Below are 19,616 nucleotides of genomic sequence, written 5' to 3'. Positions count from 1 at the left end.
GCTGTGGAACAAGGTAAGATAGCTGTGAAAAAGCAGGTGCAGATTACGATGCAAGCTGGGGGAACTCAGCCGATGTTCTCATCCGAGGCAAAAGGTTGTGCCAGGAGATACTCGCAACACGAGAAGAGGCGGAGGCATTAATCAACAATGTCAGCCAGCTTACTTTGTGCCCTGGTACAGGTATAGAGCCTTTGACTGACAAGTGCCCGTTTTTTAATGGGGCGTTCTTTTGACTAACAAAAAGGAGGAAAGGTTGGCCTGAAGAAATTTGTATGACAAATAAAGCATTCCATAATTCTGTTCTGGTTGTTTTGTCGGTGTCTTCTTTGTGCGAGACCAGTCTGAAGAGCAAAAGTAGCCCAGATGCATTCACAGGTAGCTTCCTAACTGTTAAGTGTGCCAAGCAATGCAAACTGGATTAGATACTGACGAGTCAAGGTATTAATATAAGTCGATGCCCTAAATTTCTGCCAAAGGTGCTTTGAACATATAGCATAGTATTTATTTTTAGTTATTTATTTATTTACGCTAAGGGCCCTTTTGGGTATTACATAGGGTGGATACTACTCGTTAAGATTTTTAAATGGGAAAAGACCTCGTAAAAATGGTAACAATGCACTACGACCAGGCGTGTCCTTGGGCACGCACGTTATCGCAACAGAACTGCGGCTGTGCGTTCCGGAAGCGCTAGAATTATTCATAAGGACGCAGAGCAGCAGTTAATAAACAAATATAATCAACCGCGCCGTCCCAGCGATACGAAAACCAGCCGTGCATTCCGCTTGCAGAGCTATCTGATAGGCTCCCGCAGCGCTCCTGCTACCAGCAGCGCCCCCACGTACCACGCGGAACGGTCATCGCAAAAAGGACCCGCTCTCCGCCGCCGCACGGCACACTACCCCTTCTAGCTCACCGTACTTGTAGTACGCACATGCTCCATCCACGACTCGCAGCACAAGTCTTCCCACTCAAGGTCCTCAGTGTGCGTCAGAGCATCTCCTTGGCATTCGAAAACATATATGCGTTCAGCGCTGCATCTCCTGGATTGAGTCGGAGCCCCCTTCACTCCGTCGTGTTCCTTTGTTTATCTGTTTGCGTTTTTGTGTGATGAGATTGCGGCACGCTGGTTTACCAGAACATGCTTCTACAAATTGGTTGTTTATCCGACAGCTCAACAGTTACTACGTGACAAATTCATAGATGCTTGTGATTACAAAACTGAACGTAAATAGTTTTCGTTCCTATTTTAATTGGTTGCTTTCGCTGTCGCAGCAGTAATGTATGACAAACTGGACATAAAGATGAGGTAGCTTCTTGAGTTCGCACGTTTTTCGCCTGCGTGCGAATTAGTGGCTCTGTGTTTTCAAGTCTCACCGCTAGTGCAAAATGGTTAGTGTGGATGTGTTGCTGCAGTAACTACAAAAGAGATCGGAGGCGGCGTCCAAACTGCTCCTTGATAGGGTGCCTCGATAAACGTCCCTCTGGTATAGATGCACCCTACTCCTCGAGGCTTGTGCTGGGTTACTTTTCCCAGTGCTGACCACAAGCATTCCCTGCCTTTTTGACTGCTACCTCCGTGGCCCCGAGGCAAGACGATAGACAAGCAGTCCCTGGTCAGCAGGTTGGAACCGAGGTGACCTGGTGCCCTTACAAAAAAGGTGGTCCTCCACTGGTGCATGCCACATGGCTTTTGTTTGTTTGGCATGAAGCAGCTTCATCGGTTACTCATCGAGTGCTGGACAGGAAACCAGAGGCTTTTAGTACTAGCAACTGAGCCGACGAGTACTGACACAGGGTTCAGTTGTTCCCGATTTCTGCAGTACTGCCTGTCTTTGAAGTATTTTGTGTGACGAAAAACTAAAATGATTCGTTCTGGGCGGAACATTTTGTAATAATGTGCACAGTTCACGAAGAAAAACCTCGTTTTTCGACATTTCGGGGTTCCGCTCACCGTGGACGCAATGGGCTCGCTACCCGCTGTTGCAGCCAGCCATCCTGTTAGATATAGCTCTGCCAAGACGTGGCGGCGCTACCATCTTGTCGCAGACTTCCTATGCCAGCTTGTTCTCTGCCATTTCTTTTTTGTGACACTGTGTTTTGAGATTACGGATACAACCCGAGGTTTTGATAGAAATTTGCGGGATTTCTGTTTGACACTAAAAAACAAAAACAAAAATAAAATCAATAGAAACAAAAACATATACAGTAACTTGCGGTTATGAATGTGCAGGGACTGTCTGGTGAAAAGTGGATATGTCAAGAAAACTACCATGACCCTTGCTTTCAGTTATTGTTAATGGTCTCATTGAAGGTAGTCACTTATGCAAATTTTACCATTAGATTGTAAAATATCTCTATTTCATATATACTAATTTATTTTAGTATCCACCAAGGCATGAACTGTATCATACTCTTTGGTCACTGAATATGGAACGTGACGATAAAGGAAGCTGGAAGAATACCTTAAAAAGTGACCTTTCGGCATCACTGAGGCTCCGTGCACCAGGCCCGAAAGTGTCTGACATAGGGAAAAGAACTGGCCAGCTGGGCAGTGCAGTGCTTGAGGCATCTCTGCCGCAGGGAGCAATGTTTGGGCTCACATGCACCACAAACCCGTGTGGCGTGAGTGGTTGCTGGTAGGAAATGGGGCTGCCCTCGTGGATTTGTCCAAACATCGAAGCTGTGCCCAGCACCTGCACAGTCCGCAGGTGCTTGGCAAAAGGGGAGTCCCTGAGGTTGCCGAGGTAATTTCCCAGGCGCTGCATGGCCTGCTGCATGCCTGCCAGGTCTCTTGGTCGTTTTCTGGCGTCGTACAGCCTTGACCCCTGTGCCTTTGAAGGTCCTCCTTCCCGTGCACTTCTCCAATCCAGTTCCGCGACGCTGGCAGCACAGATTTGCGAACCACGGGGCCAACGCCACTGCTGAGGCAGCTCCGTGCACGTCACCTCGGGAGGTGCTTCCGTTTACCCTTGCCCCTTAAGGAGCACGATTAGCCTCAGCAGGGTTAAGGCGTGGTTACAAAGGCCTTCTTTTGCGGCGCACTGGCAGCTGCACTCCGAAATAGAGCCGTCCGCAGCGATCGTTGTCGACACGCTGTACGGCTTGCCGGTCTTCCTTTGGCTTCGGTACCACCGCCCGCGCACCACGACGGCGGTCGCATTCCTGCGTACGCAATATGCGGGCGTTAAAAGAGAATAACCGTAGACTGCTTAACGACCAGCGATCGCTAATGTGGAATCGTCAACTCACCGATTAAGACATGTCGTTTCCAGCGACGATGGCTCAAGGTAACTTTCCGTTACGAACTTGTAACCACGCCGCCGGTTACGGTCGCTCGTTTTCCGGGCGGCGTAGTACTCGTCAACCTTGTCGGCTTTGAAGTCCTGCATAATCTTATTTAAACTCTTAGCCCATACGAGGCTGGTAGCAGCAGCACCAGAACCAGCGACTACGACGGACGCCATATGAATGGCCACTCCCCCCGCTCTTTCTCCAAGCCAGCGTTGCCTGTCGTAATTCACAAGACCGCCAAAACTAGCGTCTCACAGTTGCCGGAAACAATTTCGGGAAGGGTCTATTACGACACTAAGAAAAAAATATTGATTTGGTAAAACAAGGTGTGCTTTTTTCTTCTTTTTTTTTTTACAGTGAATACCCACGTCTAAACTGTTCTCGAAGAAAGTGTCATAAAAGAAAATATTAAGCTTCAAATTTTTTGCAATTTTAGATTGCTGGTTTTATTGTTTGCTTTTGTTTCCGAACTTCAGTGCTCATATGCCCTTTCGAAGACTTTTCTTTCAAAGGTGACCTAGTTTCTTGCATCTAGACTTGAATTCATGTTCTTATATCCAAGAAAAATAAGCTTTGGCAAGATTTTGACATCAACTTTTCTAAGGTTAGCTTCTCGAGATCAGGTCACACGCGCAGAATTGTGGCGGTACTTCAGCTTTTCACTTGTTTTCTTTACCCTTTATTGTTCTCCATGTGGGAGAGTGACGCTTTTCTTTGCTTTTATCCTATGTCTACCCTTCTGTGAAACCCCGGTCTACGGGTTTTCTCGCGGCTTCGATTCTTGTCTGCCATCTGTTAAAACGCGAATATGAGACCTTTTGATCTGCGGGAATAGTCCGGCGAGTGTGGGCGCGCACCGCAGCTCGGAACCCACGGAGTAAAAGATCGCGCTGGCGAACCCAGGGATCCTGGGTCCAGTCCCCACTCCTGGTCGTTTCGATCTGTATCAGCAATGTACCGGTTTGCGGTCGTGTATCACTACTGGGTGGCGCACGTTAAAGACCTTAGGCTATCAATACAATCATACTGCATTGACACAATTTCTCATCTGCTGAGGACACAGCTGACGCTCATTGGCGCTGCCTTCCCTTTGTATCAACATACTCATATCTCTTGAACTATATTAAAAATAAACATTCAATTCATTTTAAGTCCTTTTCATTACCGTGTATCAATCCGGGATCAAGCGTAGACACAGTAAGCCCGAAGGTATCGTTGAGGACAATTCATTAAAGGCAACAAGAATAGGTGGCAAAACATTAGAGTAACTGGATCAATAGTCTGTAGTAATGTGGTGACTTAAGCTACTGGGTATAATGACGACATATTGCTCGCTGTCTTTATATGATCACTTAATTTAACCCGTTATACTGAAGTTAAGAACAACCACAAATAAAGTACTCTATAATTTACGAGAAACCACCATTTCATTCTTCCGTCAAAATGCACTGAGCTTTGTTAACAATGTGAACAAAATATTACTCGTATAACAAAACAATTGATTTGATACTGTCTTTAGACCCGTGAAGCTGTAACAGGGAAAGGGCATACTAAAAAAAACTATCTAACAATGATCTCCAAGAGCGTAAGGCACCTCTTCAACGCTGACAAGCGAGAAACACTCTAATTCTGATCCAAAGGGTACTGAATCTCATAATAGTATGTGTATATATATAAGGCCATAAAAGTGTCTTCGTTCCACCACTGAGGATCAACCAACATTGATGATGGTTCTGCTGAGAGCATTCCTTGTATTATGCGCCCTACAGTATGGTAAGCCTTTCACTGAAAGCTTCATTATTCAACTTTCTGTCGATGTCTCGCGGCATGCCTATTGAAGTCTCGCAAATGCTTAGACGAGCGCTTTCTGTTCTGTTCTAAGTGGACGCCTATGGAACGTTTGTGTAATGCTCTGTGACTTGTATAATCTGTGATCAGGATTTTTGATGCCTTAATCACTGCAAGCTAGTATGCAACAAATGTATAGTGATTTCCAGAGTCCTGTGATTAATTTGTAGTGCAATGAAGCTCTGTGAGACATTTGGTATTGGCTGATACTAGTGCAAGACGGCAAGGGTAAAAACAGCGTTGTGGACCAGTAGAAAGTAAACACAAGTCAGAAAGGCACATAGAAGACAGTTCGCAATCACGAGAGTTCGCCATGTCTGGACGCTTGGGAAACTCGGCCTGTTCGTACTAGTACGGCACCGTAGTAGCGGCTACCATATCACAGAATAATCGTAACAAAGAATGTCTCGTGTGCTCCCTTTAGATTTATATGTTGTCCTGTTCTTGAAAATCAAGCCGTCGCCTGATAAAAGTGTATTAATAATAACTGAGTCGACAAAGAGAGAGCAGCATTGTAATAAGCAGCCACTCATGTTGTGCAAAACCATTCCGAAAATAGCGTTTTACACACAGCCATCTTTATTTATTGGCCGGTGGAAGGCGTGCTGAGCGTGCACTGTCGGTATCGTCTGTGGAATATCAAAATGGAATATTAACTTGCCCCCAGAGCCCAATGACTCGACATTTTTTGCTGGGTCTATAAGCGCTTGAAAGATTTATTCCAATATTCCACTTCTAAAAGCTCATGGAAGACCAATCAGAGTGGAGAATAAAAATCAATACAATTAAAATCGCGCTTTAAATTATGATTTAAATGGGGATTAAACTCGAAAGTGATTTAAGTCGAACCTCGCCACAAAAGAATCCCGAAATATATTTTTATTTACCGGTGGTTTCTTACTTGATGCTTTCTATGCGCATTTGTTTTGAATTTAAATCAAAAAATCGCGAAGAAAGAAAGCTTTATATAAGGTTGAATATGAGCAAAGAGAGGTGCTCTTCTGAGAACATCGGATCATTGATCATAGTATCTGTCATTCAATTAGTGAGCTAATTTACATTTAGCATAACTCTTACTACCATGTTGTTATCAGTGATCGGACGAACTGACTAATTAACCTGCCATGTTACAAATACATCTAATGGAAAATAATCACTATTTTAGCTACAGTAATTGAAATCGAACTAACCTGATTTAAATCAAATAAGTCTGATCTATTTGATTTAAAAGAGCACGGTTTGTTTCCACTCTGGGGCTTATCACTGCTACCCAACGCGCCTACAGCGAAAGACGGCGCACCGGGAATGGTCCGACAGAAAATCCAGCTGCTCATTTACGATGCACCATCGAGACTTCGTGGTGTTATTTTATGTGAATTGCGCTGATTAGCCGAACTGTTTTGTTCCGGCATGTCATTCGCTGGAAGCGGTCTGTTGATTTCAGTTATTGACTTCCTGAATGTTCCCAGGATAATAAAAAAGTAGCACGTAGGCTCGTTACACAGTGTACGTCTCCGCGCATAAGGAAAAGACAACACATCTGAAGGAGAAAAACAACATATCAGAAAAGCAGGAAAGGAACTTAATATGTTTTAAACTTATTGAGACAACATCAAAGGAATCAAATAGATGGGCGGAAAGCCTCAGGGATAAACCCAATTATTTTATTTATAAAAGGCACAGATACGGTTACCACTTATTGCCAGGGCCCCTTACTTTAGACTAAGATAATTAATGAAGTTACCACGAGTCGATACTTTACAGTAGAGGAGCGCGGATAGTGAAATTTCACAAAAGAATGGAATTCAAACAAAAGAGGACCTAATAATGAAAAAAGTTGAATGTAGAGTCGAATACGAATAACAAAGTGATTGTTCGCAATATTCACAAAACAAAACAAAAGTGCCACATAGATGAGTAAAACACCTCCATGTCTACTTTACTCCAGGGAACGCAGAACGAAGAGAAGGCAGGGCGAATAAAAACGATGTTAATGAACACAGTTAACCGAGCCATTCATGTGTGGATACATAGCGCACTGGATACATGGACGAATATGGCCCATTCGTTTTAATCTGGCGACACCTTCTTCCATATAGCACTGGCATCTCTCTCGACGCCACGGGGAGCGACGGGTTAGAGAAAGAAACCAAATAAATTATCTTAGTCATTTTTAGTTGGGCAATAATTTGGCATATTATGAACGTAACAACCGACCGCAAGGTTATAGTGCACACAGATAGCTGCAAGTGACGCAAGATTCTCGAATTTAAAAGAGCGTCGTGCTTGGTTTTTGGATTTTCGTCGGGCGCATCGAAGAGGTTTTTAGCATGATTGCTTTGTTCGAGAGACAGAAGGAACAAACTACTTCTTGTTCATACTGTTCGTCGTCAAAGCTGCTGAATACATGCTTGATTTAGACCTAACACAAGCCTGCAAGGGCATTTCTGCATATCAGCAGCGTTTTTGAATAAACCTTATTTGTGTTAATAGTACTAATATTCGTATAATCTTATCATAAAAACAAGCAAATTCGAGCACTAAGAATTCGAGGGTTAAATTGAACTATTCAGAGAACTATTATTTGATTGGAATTCGAAACTCAAATATTCGCATATCCCTACTTTGGATCAAAGGACGAAAAGACCCAATCCCAGCGTTTTGCATAATAATCAACTGGAAGCGTACCATGTTCAGGAACATATAAGAATGCTTAACGTAATGCTCGTTCTCCATGAGGAGGTGGTGTCTTCCAGCTAATTTCTTTGTTAACATTGATGTGCAGAAGTGCGTTGTGTAGTGTCACCTAATGTAGATGTAAGCAGAGGGATATGCAAATGATTTTGAGCAAATAGTGAGGATGTTCCATGTTCTCAGTATTGTTTTTTTACAATTTCTCCAGAACATTAACAAAAAACGAACGATGTTTAATTGCGGCATCGCCCCCAGAAGCTGGTAATTCTTAGCAAGCTGCGTCATTGCCGTTAATTAGTATAGATTGAACTTAACATACTTGACATATCTGACCTCACCAAACTTTACTGCGTGAAGTCTGTGAACGTTAAATTAAGTTATTTTGTACCATAAGACACGATGCTGTTGCAAGGTTTCAAAGATAGACTTTCTCCTGATCAAAACGTATCGACTGGATTGTACTGAGAATAAATAATGCTGATTGCTAACGAGAGTAGGCGTTTTGTTTAAAAAATAAACTCTTTAAAGGGGTGTAAACTTTTAAACCTACATATATCGTGTAGAAATGTTAGACATCAAACAGTGTTTCAATTATTTCTTGCATAAAAGCATAGCTTCCAGCGTGACAATTTGGGATGGCCCGTGGAGAAAATATGCAGTCGTAATAGTAGTTTAAAACACGATATCCCGGAAAAATCGCGCCAGATTGTCTTGTGTGCGCATAGTCTTGAAAGATGAAGTTAGGATGTTAAAGCAAGAAAGATCTCAGCGTTCGTCAAGGATCGCGTGAAAACAATGACCTTAGGTATTATAATGCACTGACTCTTTTTACTATATTGAGGGCATCAGATTCATAAAAATAAAATATAGGTCTTTTCAAATCAAGATCTAGGTCTGTGATGGCGAAAAATTAATTTACATATTACTAGTTTTCCCTCCAGTTTTTCTCATTGAGAGGAATAATTCAGTTGATGCCTTGTTCTTGTTCTTTTAGTGACGTCGCTGGATGTAATTCCTGATATGTACAACAACAATTCTGAAATTATAGAACGATCATCAGGCAAGCAATTACTTTATGTGTGAATTCGTATAGTAGTCATGTTTGTTTGACGGTAACTGACCATGTAATAGACAGCATTACGCAAACGCATAGCACAAGCTGTTACAGAAATGTGCTGCCGGCATAAATGAATGTTTACCGAATCTAACCGTGTAGCGTTAATCAAGGCAAGACGACACCGAATCATTTGATAGCACGTTCACCTCTCGAAAGGTTCCACATGCACCATGCGGGGCTTCTCGAGAGTTTGAAGTGCGTGCTAGTACCTCGGCATTGTTGTCGCCACAATACTTTTCTTAAAATTCTCCTTTCACCATTCCCCGCGGACCTTACAGCAGAAGGGCTAGACTTTACAGACAAAAATCTTACTTTAGCGGCACACTTACATGCACTTCCGACATTCAATTTCAGTGTGAGAGAAAGTCCTGAAAAAGAAATGATATGCACACGTCCCACTGTGAAGTAACGCAATGCGAATTAAACGGCTTCAAACAACACATTTATGCCTACTTCATTTAATTTTCACAGAAACAACCTACGAGGAGTACTCAAATAATAAATATTAAGAACACAAAAACAACTTGTTTCCGAAAAAAAACACGCTTCGACAACGGCATTTACACGGGCCTTCACCGTTTTTCCTTCAATCACCTGCAATGACTTAAAAAAAAAAAAAAAAAAAAAAAAAACGAAATATTTAAAAAGCAGTTAACCGCCCGAGGTGATAATTTTTTTTTTTTTATATTAAAGTTTATTTAACCTTAGTTTTTTACCACCGAACCCGAAAACTACAATGGCTAAAAAAGTGAGCATGAAGTTGCGGAATACGGTACAACACACTTGTTCCAGAGCTCTAAACGTCACATTCCTCAACGCCGCTCTGACAGTTCTGCTGTTCTTAAATTCTTTTTTTTTTTTTGAACAAATTGCTTTACTACCCTTTAAAAAAGTAAAAATTGGGTGGTTCAATTGACACCTTTTTTTTCGTGTGACTCAAGAAAAAATACGTTTATTCTTTAGGGTTCAGAAGTTTATAAGCAAAATAGTGAAATATTTACCTGCTTTTTTTTAAAAATCTTTTTGATTGTATTCTTAATTCTAAGAAAAGGCATTTGTTTTAGTAAATCAACATGATATAATAGTGATTTGCACATGTATCACGGCAAATGTAGAAACACACGCTTGAAGACACGGGCTATAAAAACTCCGAGGACACCTAACCACTCCTTTTGAGTTGTGAATGCGAAAGCATGAATGTCATTCATTAGCTCCCTTGAGATCTGTTGTGTACTGGCGTGGACGGCCACGTTTCGCAACTGCTGAGGTTCCGGCCGCCGACGACATAGATGCCTCAGGGGCCGCCTTGTTCGTCGGCGGCCAGAGGAGCAGAAGCGGCCGCAACAACCCCCCCCCCCCCCCCCCTCCCCCACCTCCGGGATCGCTGGACACAAGAGCGGCGGCCGAGCGCGCGCTGTCGTGAAACGGCGGCCAAGGGCCATCTAGGGGAAGTTTCGTTCAGCCAATGGGAAAATGGGCATTTCTTTTGCGTTCTTTTGCGGTTACAGACGCCAACGCTTCCACTCCATGGGATAGCTATACTTCCGCATTAAAATATAGTTTTGTTTTATTATATGAGATGGTGAAGAAAAACAACGGTTATGTATTCGGCCTGTACGTCATGACTAAGACGTAGACTTCTCGTTTTAACCTTACAAGGCCCGATAAACATCCTTGGGTATCAAGAATGCAAAATCGTTTCAAACAGAAAACCAGCGATAAACGGTCGTTGGTGTAAAAAAGACAAAATAACATTAAGGCTAAACACGCCGATTTCTTGAAATTCTTGCTACAGCTAGGACTGTCTTTCTAGAATGCTTAGCTCGCCATAAGTGTTTTTACCTAAAATCACTGTTGTTCTAGTGTTCATCCGAAGCAGGTCGCCGATACACCCCATCTTAATAATAAATAAACACCGAAATACATCCGTTTATTTTTCCTATAAGTGAATACCGGTAAATGTACTGCATGATCATGACTAATGCATATTAAGCAAAACAACAAAGCCGTTTTTACTTCAAATAAGCCACGTAGTTTACTGCCCCCATAGCCCGGCAAGTGCTAGTGGTCAGATGTAACGGTTTTTTACGAGTACGAACTGACCATTGGTAAATTTTCATTTATATTTATAAATTGAGCCATTCTCGATTTGTGATAACATGACAACGAATCCACTACAAAACTATGACAATTTATATACCTATTTTACAAAATCACAGCTGTAGACAAAGCCGCTTGGTCTTGCTTTGACATGGTACCATCGTCTGCTTTGCAGGAATATCTGTTGGTAGCTCAGCGTATCTGGAACTGTACATCGCGTATGGTGAACAACACAAAAATAAATTAAAAGATAAAAATCAAATAGAAAAATATTTAAGAAAGTTTGTAGACAAGGTAAGTGAATTATACTCAATTTGTGGAAATGCGAGTGTCAACGTTCCAAATAGTGTTGCGACTAGTTTAAATCTAACTCCACGTCATTGCCTGAGTTGCACTTGCCCCAATTTATGTTTAAGCGTAACTGTCGTTGACGCTTTTTGGGGACAGAAGTTTATAAACCAATCGCAGGAATTTAAATATGCCATCCCATGCTTTGTAAATACATGCTCTAAGAATCTACGGCTACTTATGATAAAATTAGTGTGCTTTGGTGTTTATGTTGACTACATAATAAATAAACAGACGTTCCGTTGAGCCCCACGAGAATCCAAGATTGGCTTTCGTGGTCTTTATCTGTATTACATTCAGGGGTACGTGATATAAAAAAAAATATTGTATTGTATTGTGTAGTAAGATCTCCAATAAATGCAGCGAGGAGAAAGGGGAGGGTTATGGCGCGTTCACACTGAAAGCGGATCCGCGTTCGCGAAGCGGATCCGCGCATTCTCAACCGCAAAGCGGCTAGGATCAAGCGGTTGGAGCGCATTTTTGCCAACCGCTTCGAGACCGATTTCTCCCAACCGCTTTCACGAACCGCAAAGCGGCAACCAATCACAACGCGACACTGACGTGACGTCAGTGACTTTCGAAACAAGATGGCACCTGTTGCTGGTGAGGCGTCCAAGGCGCTGTAGTCCTAGCGCTGTAGTCTTAGCTTTCGACAAATCAACGGAGAAACTTCATGTTCACGTCCGTCACTTGAATCCGCCACGAATAGAACTGACTCGTAATTTTAACGGGCTTCGCACCGGTGATTTGGTTCGGGTAAGAGTTTGTTTATTATTCCGGGTGCCACAGCCCAAGCTCGCTGCCTTGTTAATCTCTGCCTGTAGAACGTCGGAACCCGCCCCTGATCGACCGAAATGTCAGCTTTTCTACCCACTAGGATAGTCGCGTGAACTATTTAAAGCTTTCGACAACGTGCATGACCACCAGGAAGGCCGATAGAGACGTCGTGATCTTGATTGCGTAACCAACGCATTACCGCTGAGGGGGCAGGGTACCTGCGCTAGCTCGACCTGTAACGTTTATTACTAATAAAATAAATAAAGGGAACCTACTCAAAGAATAAAGTGTACGTACCAGACAATGCAGAGGTAATCCATATGGCGTTTATTTGAGCTTAATGCCAAACAAACAGTAGACTCGATCGACGAGCGAGTGACGAGAGGAGAGTCCGCCACCAACGAAGCAACGACTGGCTGGCACCGAACACATTCCCCTGCACCACGGTCCACCCCACCGCTCACAACTTCGAAAATGATAAGAGCGAACAACGAAGGCGTAAAACTGGCCCTCTATCCCGAGAACAAGGTCAGCTATTCATTCGGGAAGGGTCCACTCCGAAAAAAAGGTCGGGGGCATCCTGTTCTGAGTCAGCAAGGCGCGCCTAGCTGGGCTTATCTTGTGGGCGAAGTCGAGGGAATCACAGGCGAGTTTGGCGGGTCCATGCTTCTTTTTTCCCTGCGTGAACTCGTGATGCGCGCGAACATCCCGGAGAAAAATATTCCGAGTGCCAAAATAGCAAAACGTTGGCTTTGGATCTTGACTTAAAGTGGATTTTGGATTGTAAAACAGGGTTGACAAACGCAAGTCTCACAAGATCACGCGTGATCGCCGAAAAACCGCCAACCGCCTCTCAGTGTGTCTGAACGGGGTCGCTCGCGAACCGCATCCGCGACCGCTTCGCGAACGCCGATCCGCTTCCAGTGTGAATGCGCCATTAAGGAGGACAAGACGCAGTTAAAAAAGGATGATGTGTTGCTATATACAAAAAGCAGGCAAAAGCCAAAAAAAATCGTGAATTTTTAAGCTGTAACAAACTATAGCACCCCAAGTGCAGAAAAGAACAAAATGTCCATCTTAATAAATCCTCAAATATCATTATTTTTTATTTACCGCCGACAGCGGATTTTAGCAAACGGTTTACGTTTTCTTTCTTTTTTTCTTCTTTTCCCCGGTATACTTTTGGATAATTTGGGGTATACCTAAATATAGCAAAATAATTCATCTTAACACATTCTTGACAAAAAGGACAAGAAAACTTACTATTTGGACTGTCTTCTAGCATTTATTTGTTCATTTTAAGCTGGTTAAAAATAAATTGAAATAAGTTTGTTGTTGTACTTGCAGTTTTGTGAACAAACACCCTTGGAATTTTATTTTATTTATTTATATACCTTAAGGACCCCCGTAGTGGGTATTACATAAGGGGTTAAAAACCAATACCTCCGACTTGCATAACAATACCAACATTTATCAGACGTTTCGTCTCCTATACGGGAGACATCATTAGTGCGGCCTGGGAACACCCGACTAGCTACCAGAAATCCAACGTTTCTTCTTCCTTCTCTTCATCCGTAGCGCTGATGATGTCTCCCGTATAGGAGACGAAACGTCTGATAAATGTTGGTATTGTTATGCAAGTCGGAGGTATTTGTTTTTAATCATGAATCCCGGCTTTTGGAACATTTTTGCGTACATAAGGGGTGGCATACAATTAACATCAACAAAAGAGTACAAATGTCACAAAAGCAAATTATGCATATAAAATAAAACAAAATCGTAAAGAAAATTAATATGCAAACAAAACAACAACAAAAAAAACACCAAATACAAATAGAACGCGATTGCACGTATTAATTCCTTAAAGTCTAATGAGTCATGAATAGTTACAATGTTCTGGGAGAGCCCATTCCAATCAGAGGCTGTACGTTAAAAAAATGAGCTCTGAAATGTGGTGGTTCTTGGCCTTTGGTCGCTGAACATCGAGATTGTGACCCGTGCGACGGTTGCGGCGTACAGAAAGAACGATGTATGATAATCGGAGGCACGGGCTGTAAAAAAAAATTGTGAAAAGGAGATAACCGAGTTAAACGGCGGCGTTCAGAGCGGAGGGGGAGGTTGGCACGGGTTCGAAGAGATGTGACGCTAGTAAAAGAAGAAGAATCTGAGTAAATAAAACGTAATGCTCGCGCTGAACTGATTCGATGTTATTGATCAGGTAGGCTTGGTGCGGATCCCAGATAGCAGATGCGTATTCCAGTTTAGGGCGGATAAGGGGTGAGAACGCAAGTTGTTTTATGTAAGGAGGGGCCAGTTTCAAATTGCGCCTTAAAAAACCTAGAGAGCGATTAGCAGAAGATATGGTGTGACTGATATGAGTAGCCCAGGAAAGATCGGATGTAAGATGAACTGCGAGATACTTGTAAGAATTAGTTTTTTCCAAAGAAACGCTGTTAAGGGAGTAGGAAAAGATAGAGGGTTTAGAGCGACGTGTAAAAGACACAAGCTTGCACTTATGGACGTTGAGACACATCTGCCATGTATTGCACCAAGCTTGGATGCGGTTGAGGTCATCTTGGATGAGTACGTGATCTGGTGGGTTAGTCACTTGGCGATAGATGACACAGTCTTTAGCGAAAAGACGAACATGCGATGTTATTGATATAGGCATGTCATTAATGTAAATTAAAAATAAAAGGGGTCCTTCAGGAACACCGGAAATGACTGGAGCAAAAGAAGATGATGACTGGTTAGCGGTAACAAGTTCCTGTCTGTTAATTAAAAAGTTAATGATCCAGTTCAGAATCGAGGAATCTAAGTTGAGTTTAGGAAGCTTGTATATGAGTCGTCTATGAGGAACCTTATCAAATGCTTTAGCAAGGTCGAAGAAGATAGCGTCAGTTTGAATGTTTGAACCAAGGTTAGTAAACGATGCAAGTTGAGTTTCACATGAAAAATCTTTTCAAAAGCCGTGCTGGGATGGGTTGATTAAACAATTGTCTGACAGAAATTGAATGATGTTAGTGTAGATGATAAGCGCCATTAGTTTGCATGATAGGCTTGTTAGGGAGATGGGTCGATAGTTAAATTGGGAGTATTTGTCACCATTTTTGAAAATCGGGACAATCTTTGCTACTTTCCAGTCATCAGGCAGAAGACTACTAGAAAGAGATTGCGAAAATATTTTAGCTAATATCACACTCACCAAGTCTTTCGTGTCTTTTAGAATTTTTGCATTTACGTTATCCATGCCTGCTGATGAAGAGATTTTAAGGTTGTCAATGAGTTTAACGACGCTTGCGGGTTCAAACACAACACCAGACATGGCTGTAGGAATAGCGGGAAGAGGAGAAAAAAGGCTTCGCTATTTTCTTGCGTAAATATGGAACAAAAAGCATGATTCAGTAATTCGGCACATTCGTTATCCTGAACCAAGTGTCACCATTATTTTTAAGTGCGATTGCAGTATCAGATTTAGGATTAATAAATTTTTAGGGTCATTTTTAAGCATACACGCAAGATCGATGTTATGAAATGATTGTTTTGGTTCTTAATTTCAACTCTGTACTGCCTATCGACGGAATAAAATTTGTCCCAGCTTAAGCTGCACCCAGTGGGCTTAGCCGTTCGAAAGTCTCTTCTTTTTTTGAATTTAGGTGTTTTAAAGAACAGTTAAACCAAGGAGCAGACGAGTTTTCACAAAAAAAGTGACAGTTAGAATGAGCATAGCCGCAAGTTCTTGCATTTTTTGTTTGAAAAGAAACCAATTATCAGAAACAGAGCGAACATCAAAATCAACCAGAAAAAAAAAATAAAAAATTTTCTAATTCAGGATTCATACTTTGGTAATCCCCTTTATCGTATAGTGATACGGTCTTAAGTCGCTTGGATTTAGACTGAAGATGCAAAGAAAAAGTGCAGTGAATTAGTTTATGGTCACTTATTTCGCGTAAGTAGTTGATCGATTTCAAAGTCTCAGGCTTTGAACAAAGAATGAGGTCAAGAATATTAGAAGAATGGGAAGTTGATCGCGTGGGTTCAGTTATAACTTGCGAAAGATTGAAATTAAAGCAGAAATTAATGAATTCCGTTGCTTCACTCTTATCAAGGGGAGTTGAAACAGGCTAGGGCCGACCCGTTTATTGAGGGGTAGTTAAAATCACCGAAAAGCAGAATGCTGGACAGGGGATGTCTGAGGCACAAAACACCGAGTGCATCATTCAGATGAATAAGAACAGTTGGATCCTTGTGAGGTGGTCGGTAGCATACACCAATAAGAAATGTAGCATGCAAAGATGATCAGGAGAGCCACAACATTTCAAGTGGCGAGGAAATATCCACAAGTTTGCACACGAAACTATCTTTTATTGCGATCAGGACCCCACCCCCTCGGCCACATGTCCTATCCCGTCGAAATAAATTATAACCAGATACGTCGGGGAAAATTTCGATATCAGTGACAGATGATGATAGCCATGCTTCAGTAAGAACTATGACGTCAGAATCAGTAGATGCTATGAGGCTGCATATCTCATCTTGCTTTGACTTAACACTTCTTATATTGGTTTAAAGAAAGGGCACGGGTCTGTTGGAAAGCTTTACAATAGAATGGTTACGATGAGGATGTGCACTGGATTCAATTTGACGTGAACGTGGTGACCGGACAGCGGTGCTCCCGGGTTGCTATCTCTTTATTTCAACAACACTGTCTGACACATCATTAAAACTAAAGCACTTTTCTTGAATGTACAATATGTCTACGCGCAGTTTATAACGAGTGTTTTGTGTTCTAGCAAATTCCAATACTTTACGACGGGCCAACTGCACAGGTCAAGGAAAATCCTCACTGAATACAAATCCAGTATCTTTAAGTTTTATACCTGCTGTTAATATTGCATATTTTTGCTTAAAGAATTTTGCAATGATTGGCCTGTTTTTTTTCAGTATTAAAAGGACCGATACGGTGTGCTCTTTCTATGTTATCAGGGTTGATTGCTATTCTTAGTTTACTCGCGCACAGGTTGACCACGAGTGACTCAGATTCAGACCATGTTTCCTTCGCTTTGTCTTGAAATCCAAAAAAGACTAAGTTCGACCTGCGTGACCTGTTCTCGTTGTCGACACAGCGCGCCTTTAAAAGCACGAGCTCTGTTTGGGCTGCTTTCAGCTCGGACTCGGTTTTTTGGGCGGTATGCTGGTCCCTCAGGGGAATTGGCAAATGTTCTTCAAACGCGCTCACTCGTGCGTTCAGGTCGCAAACTAACTGGTCAGTACGCTTTTGATTTTCAGTGAGTGAACCTATTTGTTTCGCCAGGTCTGTCTGTCCCGGCCGTCTGTAATTGGGTTACAGTAGCGTGGATTTGACTCAGTAAGTCAGCCTGGGCTGTAGTAAGGGGACCGGGATTCTGCTCCACATCACCGGAGAGCAGCAACAGCAAGTGTGACACGAAGATATTGGCGCATGCTTGAACATAGATAGACATGCACTTCCGCGTCACAGCAAAGTCGTTTGGGCACGACACCAGTATTAAGAAACGATTACTACTCCTGATGCACGAAGAATGGTTCAAGTAACTGACCTGTACAAAGAGGAGGCGTAAGTACATTGTTCCCGTGGCGGTGTCGTGCCCTGGTAGGCCGAGCAGTGCTTCATGCTTTTGTAGTACTTGGCTTGACGTCACCGTTCGTTGTTGCCAGTTGTTGTAAAGGTTCTCGATGAGCGTGGGTTGCAGCGTCATTAGTCTGCCAGTCTCAGCAGATAGCAGCATCAGCAATGGTAGCCCGTAGTGGTCCGTGGCAATCTTCGTCGAGCTTGCGTCGCTGGTTCCGAGCGCACCGATGTGATGGGCGGCAGCGAGCAGGGCCGTCTGTACAAAGGGGAGGCGTAAGTAGTACATTGTTCCCGTGGCGGTGTCGTGCCCTGATTGGTCAAACTTTTTATTTTGCAAATCAAACATACATATAAAATATTTTTTTTATATATTGATGAGAATCAACTTAAGAAAGCGGCTCATACAGTATAGACCCCTTGCATGCTAACAGCGAGGCGGTCAGCAGCTGCGTGACATGGTGAAGGAAAGCAGGTCGCAACCTCGCTGTGCACCAACCGAGCTTTAGGCGCTTCATGTGTTGTTTTAAGGACAGTTTAGGCGCTCCAGAGTATGAGAGAAGATGCTAACACAGTGCTGTGTCCCGGTCTGCACGCGATATGAATACACTGACAAATTCGGACGGAAGGGAGTACTTATATATGCCTATCGGAGCGTCCGCTGCCGCGACCGTTTGGCTAACCTCACGAATTCGCATGCATTTGCTTAATGAGGATAATATATTGGTTCTGAATTCTACTGCTTTGTGTTTTCTTCACTATCGCTGTTAGCCGGGTATACGTTTGACGCGGATAAACGAGCGTCGGTTTTACCTGACGGATCCGTTGCCTTCCGGCCTGTCACAGGAAGTCGGTAGGCCTCCCGAGTAACCATGTGAAAGAAGGGGACCGCTGACCGAGCGATAGGGCCACGCTCTGGTGGAGAGTCTTACCAATGAAGAGAGACGGAGGCGTGTGTCAGATATATAAATGACGTTTAATTTGAAAGGGATAGGGTAGACAATTAGGCGCTATATAATATGCAAAAATAACGTAGACATCAAACGGCAGAAGCACAGGTACGCACAGTATAACAGTTACAATTTCATGCTTGGGGTTGCCTAGACAGCACTAGAAAAATACTAAGTTTAAGAGACTCCAAATGGTAAACTAAAATAGGAGGATAAGTGAGTGCAAAGAAAAAATCTCATCTGGCGTAGAGGTGCTGGCGTCTCCCTGCGCGGTCCGTCCGAGGTGGAAAAATTCCGGCGGGTGGCTTGGCACACCGTGGGCGCGGCTCACTGGCCCCGCACGCCCACTTTTTGCGGTCGCACACTCACCGGAAGCTTCGTCCGGTGCCTGGAGTGGGGCCGTCGACAGGGTCTCGCCGCATCCCTCGACGTCGCAATGCGTCCGTCCGCCTTAGAGTTCTCTCTTGCACTGTCAGTCCGCGGTTCCCGCACTCTCTTTGTTCCCACGGTAGGTTGTTGCCCCCTCGGTCTGACCCCTGACCCTAAAGCAGGGTTCTTCTAAACACTAAGACCCGCCAGGCAATCCGAACGCTGACGAAAAACACATTCAAACAGCGAGCCGCCAGCTTGCCTCGTAAATCTGGGGCTGCAGAGACCTGTGTACCCCCCAAAACCACTCTAGGTTGTGTATACCAAGAAACACCGAACATGCGGTCGCTTCAACTAAGCGCTCCCAGCGTAACCTGACACGCGCCTGGCCGCGAGCTCATCCGCCGAAGGCGGTCGTTTACTTCTTTGGCCATTATTCTTCCGCAGACGTCATCACGACGCCCGCCGGTTTCTGGAACAGCCGGTTTCTGTGACACGGCCGGCCACACTATTT

The 19,616-nt window shown here is 43.4% G+C and overlaps 1 protein-coding gene and 1 pseudogene across 1 annotated transcript in view; one reads left to right on the top strand and one right to left on the bottom strand.

Moving 5' to 3' along the window:
• Positions 1 to 2,405: 2,405 nt before the first annotated feature.
• LOC120846293 lies at positions 2,406 to 3,464 on the bottom strand (annotated as a pseudogene).
• Positions 3,465 to 5,018: 1,554 nt separating this feature from the next.
• LOC120846292 overlaps positions 5,019 to 19,616 on the top strand; it is a 57,768-nt gene continuing 43,170 nt past the window's right edge. The window contains exons 1-3 of the mRNA XM_040218008.1: positions 5,019 to 5,064; positions 8,828 to 8,893; positions 11,226 to 11,344. Of these exons, the coding sequence (XP_040073942.1) occupies positions 5,019 to 5,064; positions 8,828 to 8,893; positions 11,226 to 11,344 (231 nt within the window). The remainder of the gene's footprint in view (positions 5,065 to 8,827; positions 8,894 to 11,225; positions 11,345 to 19,616) is intronic.

This window comes from Ixodes scapularis, unplaced genomic scaffold (genome assembly GCF_016920785.2).
Source record: "Ixodes scapularis isolate PalLabHiFi unplaced genomic scaffold, ASM1692078v2 PGA_scaffold4__175_contigs__length_147842914, whole genome shotgun sequence".
In the NCBI taxonomy this organism is placed as follows: Eukaryota; Metazoa; Arthropoda; class Arachnida; order Ixodida; family Ixodidae; genus Ixodes; species Ixodes scapularis.
The sequence above is the reverse complement of the archived record's forward strand: the minus strand, read 5'-3'. Positions and strand labels throughout refer to the sequence as shown.